This window comes from Salvia hispanica, chromosome 6 (assembly GCF_029641045.1).
Source record: "Salvia hispanica isolate PSC_SH4W2 chromosome 6, Shi_PSC_v1, whole genome shotgun sequence".
NCBI lineage: Eukaryota > Viridiplantae > Streptophyta > Magnoliopsida > Lamiales > Lamiaceae > Salvia > Salvia hispanica.
Genome location: NC_142697.1, coordinates 17,118,293 through 17,125,312, shown reverse-complemented (window position 1 = coordinate 17,125,312; position 7,020 = coordinate 17,118,293). Strand labels below are relative to the sequence as shown.

Sequence of the window (7,020 nt, the reverse complement as noted above, 5' to 3'; positions counted from 1 at the left end):
CGTCAAAAGAAAAAGGTTAATTAGCGTTGCTCAAGAATTTCAGATTTTTAGGCACATGCATGATTAACGAAATTCCTTTACATAGAGGGCCATATCTAACAATAACTTTTTAAATTCTTAATTCATTTTTTCATATCACCAGACCGACAATTGAAATTTGAAACCAACAACTGTTTCTTTATAATATGTTTATAATTTGTTTACTGACCAATTATATTATTTTAAATGTAACAACAAGTAAAATCAGAGAATCGTATAAAATATAATATGATTGACTACTAGCCCATTAATTAGGATATAAAAAATACTTACTACTCCTATTTTTTTTTAAAAAGGGAGGTGGACTTATTAAAAAGATAGGAGGTGCACGCCAACTCCAAACCCATAATTCTAGGAAACGGCGTTGGGAACTAGTACTCCACATATGGAATCTATTAACGTTTAATTTGCTCAGTATTTTTTTTTTATAATTCATTTAAAATATATCATAGTAGTACTATTTTTCTTATTAGCAAGTACTCCTTCCGTCCCATTTAAGATGATCACCTTTACTTTTTTCTTTTTGTCCCAATCAAGATCATCACTTTTCAGTTTTGTAAATAACATTCTCTCTCCTTATTAAAATATTCAACTACATTTTTTTCCTCTCTATTTTATTCCACCTAACAACTCTTCCTAAAATCCTGTGCCACTCAAGAATGTTGTCATCTTGAGTGGGACGGAGGGAGTAGTATTTTACAAAGTACTTCCTCTGTTTCTTGTTAACTGATGCATTTTTTCAGTATGGAGATTAATGATAGTATATTAAGTGCGAGGTAAATAAAATAAGATAAAGTAATTTAAAAAAAGAAAGAGTGAATAAAGCAAGACAGATAAAACTTTTTTTTAAAAATAAATATGACTCAATTGAAACTTTCAAAAAAAAAATCCTATTAACATGGAACTAAGAGAGTACTAGTTTGTTTGGATAAATATTAATGTACTCCCTATTTATTGGGCAGCTCTATTTTTTTAGAGTTATGGTTTTTAGTTGGTAGTGTTAGCATAGGGTAATTAACTATGCAACTAAGGCATCCATATTCCTGTCTTTTATCCGTCTCTTAACGGTTTCATCTCTTCACTATTTATGCGCTCCACTGTACTTTTCAGCTCATCTCTTAACTAAGAGACAATACCTGCATCCCTCCATCTCTTAACCATCTCTTAACTATTCATTCAATTTCATTTTTTATTTTTAATTCCAACAAATTCAATTAATAAAAACACACTTCATTAAATAAAATAAAATTACAATTTAAATACCTAAAAAAATAAAAAGGACATAATTTAAAAAACTAGAAATTACAAATTGCACACTTAAACTCAAATAAAAAAAATGGAGGCAAAGAAGCAGAAGAAGGAGTTCTCTAGTGACGATCATCTAACGGTTGCCAAATTTTGCCCAAATGTGCTCCATTAGATCCTCCTAGAGTTGGGCGTGGACGGTAGAATCACGTGTCCTTGCCCGAATAGACAACCGCTCTTGCAAAGACGGATGCACTCCCGTTCGAGGCGGACTACTTGCGGTTGAGCTTCCCGGGGTTTCAGGGTCGAACCAATTTCCCGCCTCAGGTCCTTCGTCGGCGACAATCATGTTGTGCAAGATTATGCACGTATACATGATGTCGACCATATTCTCCATAAACCACTGTCGAGCCGGGGCTTTGATAATGTTGAATCGACCTTGGAGAACCCCGAACGCTCTCTCCACATCCTTGCAAGCAGCCTCTTGCTTCTGCGCAAAAAGAGACTGTTTTTCGTTCGCAGGCCTGTTGAACGTCTTCACGAAGGTTGGCCACTTCGGATAGATGTCATCGGCAAGATAGTACCCCATTTTATACTGGCGATTGTTAGCAATGAAGTTGATGGCCGGCGCTTTACCATTCAGAACTTCAGCGAAGAGGTCGGAGTTGTTGAGCACGTTGACGTCGTTGTTCGAGCCGGGGACCCCGAAATACGCATGCCAAATGTATAGCCGGTAGTCGGCGACGGCCTCGAGTATAACGGTGGGGTGGGTGTCTTTGTGGCCGCTCGTGTATGACCCCCTCAGCGCCACAGGGCAATTCTTCCATTGCCAATTCATGCAATCGACACTCCCGAGCATCCCGGGGAATCCGTGCACTTGTTCGTGAAGTCGGAGCAGAAACTGACAATCTGCGGTGGTTGGCTTCTTCAGAAATTCGTCGGTGAAGGCTGCCCGGACGCCTTTGCAGAAGTTCAACAAACAAAGTTTCCCAGTGGATTCTCCGACGTGCAGGTATTCGTCGAACGAATTCGTCGTTTGTCCAGTAGCAAGCTGACGGATAGCCGCAGTAAATTTCTGAAGCGTCGTGTGGCTAGGACGGCCAACAGCGTCGAACCCTTCTCTGAAGTACTCTTCCTGTCCCGCCAATGTATTCGCGATATGCAAAAATAGCGCGCGTGACATACGAAAACGGCGACTGAAGTAGATATCTCCCCATACCGGATTCGGACTGAAGTAATCACGTTCCAACCTTGCGCTGGCTTTCTCCCGGTTACGATGGATGTAAGTTCGGGGTCGCCTTTGACGAGGCGCGGCGACTTCCTCCTCCCTACGTCGATCTTCTTCTAGCGATTCTTCCATTATTCGATGCATTTGCTCAAATGGATCCATAATGGATTAAATTTGGGAGAAGAAAAAAATAAATGAATGATTTTATAGAAGTGATTGGAGAGGAAAGAAAGAGAGATGAGAGAATAGATGTGTGTTTGTGTGTAAAATGGAGAATGGAGAAGAGTATATATAGAATATTAAAAAAAAAAAAATTAAAATATGACCGTTGAACGGTCATATTACCGTTTTTTTTTAAATTTTTTTTTCAAAAAATTGATTTTCTTTTAAAAAAATTTGAATTATGACGTCATAATTCCGACGCCCACTCGCGGGTCGACGAGTAGGTGTCACGCCAGACGCCCGCGCGCGCTACGTGGCGCCGAGCGCGTGTCTCACCAGCTCGAGGCCGGCCTCGCCGAGACGCGTCCTGCGTCGAGATAGCTCGACGAGACGGATTCGGCATCGCTGTCTCGATGTAGTCTCGTCTCGTCGAGACGAGATCAAGACCGCATCGCTGCGCGATGCGGATGCTCTAATACAAGTTAATAGTATGTGATTTACGGGTTTGGATTAGGATTTATAGTATGTGATTTACGTGTTTGGATTAGGATTTATAGTATGTGATTTACGTGTTTGGATTAGGATTTATTAAATCTTAATTAAGAATGTGTTACTCATATTGGAGAAGTTCTGTGTATAAAAAGTGATAGGCCCAATTCGATGAAGTGATAGGCCCAACAAATTTCATCTTCTCTTTTATTGGATTGATAATAGACCGCTAAAAATTTTCATAAAAACATAAATGGATGAAATATAAAGAATTATCAACAGAATAAATATTCAAGTATGGCTTCCATGGATATGGTGTTGTTACACAGGACCTCGCCTAAATTCTGCAAAAATCACGTTTCTTCTCTCAAAACCTCCCAATTTCTTTCCTCGAATTCGCTTTTAGTGCTGAAGAAGAATCAAATCCGACTTCCGTCCGTACAAATCAAGCACCTCAAGAATCACAGACTTCCAGCTATATCTGCTGCGCAATCCAATTTGTTCAAAGGTACTCTTCTGATTTTTGGTCCAGGAAGTGAAGGAATGTTTATTCTTCATTGACCAGATTAAGCTTGATGCCTCACTTGTGAAATTTGTCTGCTTATATACTTTCTCTATGAAAACAATTCATGGATTTTGGGGCGTCCGTTGCATGAGCTTGAGGTTATTATGTTATGCAATCTGATGTTTATCGTATTTTTGAAGCAAATTTGCATCTGATTAATTGTTTTGGGTGCCTAAAATCTAAATTCTGGCTGCTGGAACCAAAACTATCATGAAAATAATTAGGACGCAAAACTGAAATCTGAACTCAAATACTTTGTAACCAATGGGGGAAAACCATGGGATCATGTTTAGTTACATCTTGCAATATGCAATAGCGATAGTGGAAATCGTGTAGTGAGAGATGTTATCTAAGAGAGAAGAGAAATCTTATCACAGTCACAAATGCAGATTCAGATTCAGAATGTTTATATTTATAGCATTTGTAAACTAATGAGTCAGGCATGTGGATTGTCCGTCGAGCTGACTGGTTGGAATAGGTTTCATCCCCTCATAAGTTAGAGCTGGTGAACATCATGAGGTATCAGCAAGCTGAAGCTTCATAGGAACATTTTCACACACAAATTGATGGGAGTATGAACTATGAAGAGAAGTCTGGAAGTATCCTGCATCAGCAAATATTTGGATGTACGTGATGTCTGGCCGAGTTAGGTTCTAATAGAATAGTCTGACTTACTAATTGGTGATATAGGTCTGATTCTTGAATGAGATGCCAATCGTAGACCCTTTGGAAAAGGAATAGAGTCATCCTGGTAATCCAACACCTTGCAGTAGGTCCAGAATGTATTTTCACTTATTAAGATAAATCTCTTCTTGCTTGCAAGATATATCTCAGCCTTAAAAAACTTTGCATCCCTGAAAGCTTTGAGTCCAAATAATGTGTGAGATCATTGATTGCTTGAAATAAGGTTCCATGGTCAAAGTATCATCGACTTCTACATTCTCCAATACATGCTCCTTTGACTTAGACAGTCATCATAAGCTGGCTGAGTAAAAACCCAAAAGCATGTTGTTAACTCTCGGTTAAGGTTGCCATTCTGGCCGAGGGTGCTTGGCTGCTTGCTTTGACCCATACAGACCTTGTTTATGTCTATAGACCTGCTCTGGCTTTGAGAAGTCATAAAACTCTGGTGAAAGCATATAAATCACATCTTCCATGAATCTATGAAGAAAGTACTACTCCATTATTTATATCTAGTTTCTATAAATAACAGTCTCATCAGCAAGAGCAGTGAAAACTCTTACTGTGACACATTTAGGCTTTCGCACAGTAACTATTGGTCTTATGTATGGTATCATTTGGCAACTAGTACATCTTTTTGTCAACTTAAATTGAGGCCACTGATTGTCCTTGATTCTTGCAATTTTTGCGAGAATATTGGCGCCCTACAAATGCATCACTTTCATTGATTCAACTATCCTTAGATGTGATTTGCTTAGGCCTTTTGAGTTTTAATTGGAATATATTCTCCTGTAGCCATTCTAACCATATGGAAGGTTGGGAAGGATGGTGTTGAAGCAGGAACTAGCTTTGTGCCAGTAAGTATTATGATATGGTGTCTTGTTACATTTACATTAATTTCTTCATTCTTATAGTGATCCCATCTTTTTCCTTCCTTTTGCAAGGATGCTGTTCCAAGACCATTAGCAAGGATTTCAGTGACTGCTGTTGCTGTCTCGTTGGTACTCTTTGTACTGAAGTCGTTCATCTCTACAGCCGTTTTTGCTCTGGTACATTTACCTCCCTATTTATCCTTCAATGCCTGGTGATATTCGTAGTGCTTATGTTGGTTTTGAACTTTTAATAATACTATAATATTACAGTGTGAATTCCCTTTGCCATCTTGCATTCATGGTCGTTGCTCCACAAAGTTCATGATGTACAACAGAAAGTCGAATCGTTGAATCTCTGAACTCTTTATAAATAGAAGTGGCTTTTGTATCATTCAATGAGTATCTTATAGTTTGTGTTTTTAGTGAATAGCATGCTCTAATTGTGATTCATCCATGTCACACACCCAGAATGGCTAATAAAAATAGTAGATTCATTAAAACAGTCTTGCTTAGATAAAACATTACAAATGCAAATGAATTGTTTATATTTCTAGTACCGGTCATCATGTTTTAAAACATGGAATATGGAACAAAATGGATGCGAAACCTTATTAATGGGATGGAGGGAGTAATATCTTATGTCTTACTAATTCATTGCCGAATTTACAGTTCTGTCATGACTTTTAACATATTGTAATTATGCCACAATCTTTCAATTTTTTTGATTTAAAGCATGCCTATTGGTGTAAAGTCCACATACAAAGTCCATGTTTTCACTAGCATGTTGAGTCAAATGACGTCGCATAACAGTGAATATCAACAACTCATCAAATGATGATGTTTTGTGAATTTTACTTGTCTAAACAAACTGGTGTTATAATTGCAAAAAACATGAAAGATTGTGGTGAAATTGGAACATATTACTAGTCATGTTGTAACTGGGAAATTTGGTGAAATGATGTGCTAAATTTGGCAATGAACCCTAATGTTAATGTGCAGGCTGTGATGGGGCTGTGCTATTTTACATTTATAGCCTTGAACAAAGATGAAGCCCCAAAAGGAGGTGGAGGAGAAACCACTTCTGTAGACGACAGTCTTGAAGAAGCCAGGAAAATTATGGATAAGTATAAATAAAATAGGTCCAAATCTTGTTTTTTTCTTTATCATATTGAAATTATGTGGATATTGAGACTGACAATACCATGAAATGTAAATAGAATTTTCGAACATTTCTTGTTTCTGAACAGTTATTTCAGCAATCCTCTTTAATTAGTTGAAATAAAATTCATTTGATCAGACAGGTGTTCTTTGGAATAAATTTCAGCCCCTTTGGTTTGGTGTAGAAATAAGTTATGCATTGAACATGATATTCATATGGTTGTCTGTGTTTTGATTAAAAATAGTCTATCCTCTTAAAGTTGTGGAGTTAAGATATCCATTGATTTTATGGTGGTTGGTAATATTTTGAGCACGTAAATAAACTTAACCATTTTACATCTCATGTTGTGATGTTGTGTTAAGTAAGAATATAAGCTTGTGTTGGTTGGACACCGATCATGTCACACAAGATTGGTGGTTCACCTATATCACACAAAATATAACCGAGTTGCCGTTAACCTTTATCACACATTATCGTGATAGTATTTTAAATCTGATTGTAAATGGACATGGAGGATAACTTTACGAGTGATGAAAAGACTCGTTTTAAACCGTTTGGTGTGGTATGTAAAGTTTGGGTT

At 37.6% G+C, this 7,020-nt stretch overlaps 1 protein-coding gene across 1 annotated transcript; it reads left to right on the top strand.

Annotated features, from left to right (window-relative positions):
- The first annotated feature begins 3,426 nt into the window (after nucleotides 1-3,426).
- LOC125204555 (uncharacterized) lies at nucleotides 3,427-6,577 on the top strand. The gene is made up of 4 exons (XM_048103246.2): nucleotides 3,427-3,671; nucleotides 5,205-5,266; nucleotides 5,354-5,458; nucleotides 6,281-6,577. The coding sequence occupies exons 1-4, from the start codon at nucleotides 3,461-3,463 to the stop codon at nucleotides 6,413-6,415; spliced, it is 513 nt and encodes a 170-aa protein (XP_047959203.1). The 5' UTR covers nucleotides 3,427-3,460; the 3' UTR covers nucleotides 6,416-6,577.
- The last annotated feature ends 443 nt before the right edge of the window (nucleotides 6,578-7,020 follow it).

Bases quoted from the DNA above. Each gene is read 5' to 3' on its own strand.
- LOC125204555 (XM_048103246.2), top strand. From the start codon at position 3,461: ATGGCTTCCATGGATATGGTGTTGTTACACAGGACCTCGCCTAAATTC. The intron at 3,672-5,204 runs GTACTCTTCTGA...ATTCTCCTGTAG, and splicing joins GCAATCCAATTTGTTCAAAG to CCATTCTAACCATATGGAAG. The intron at 5,267-5,353 runs GTAAGTATTATG...TCCTTTTGCAAG, and splicing joins CAGGAACTAGCTTTGTGCCA to GATGCTGTTCCAAGACCATT.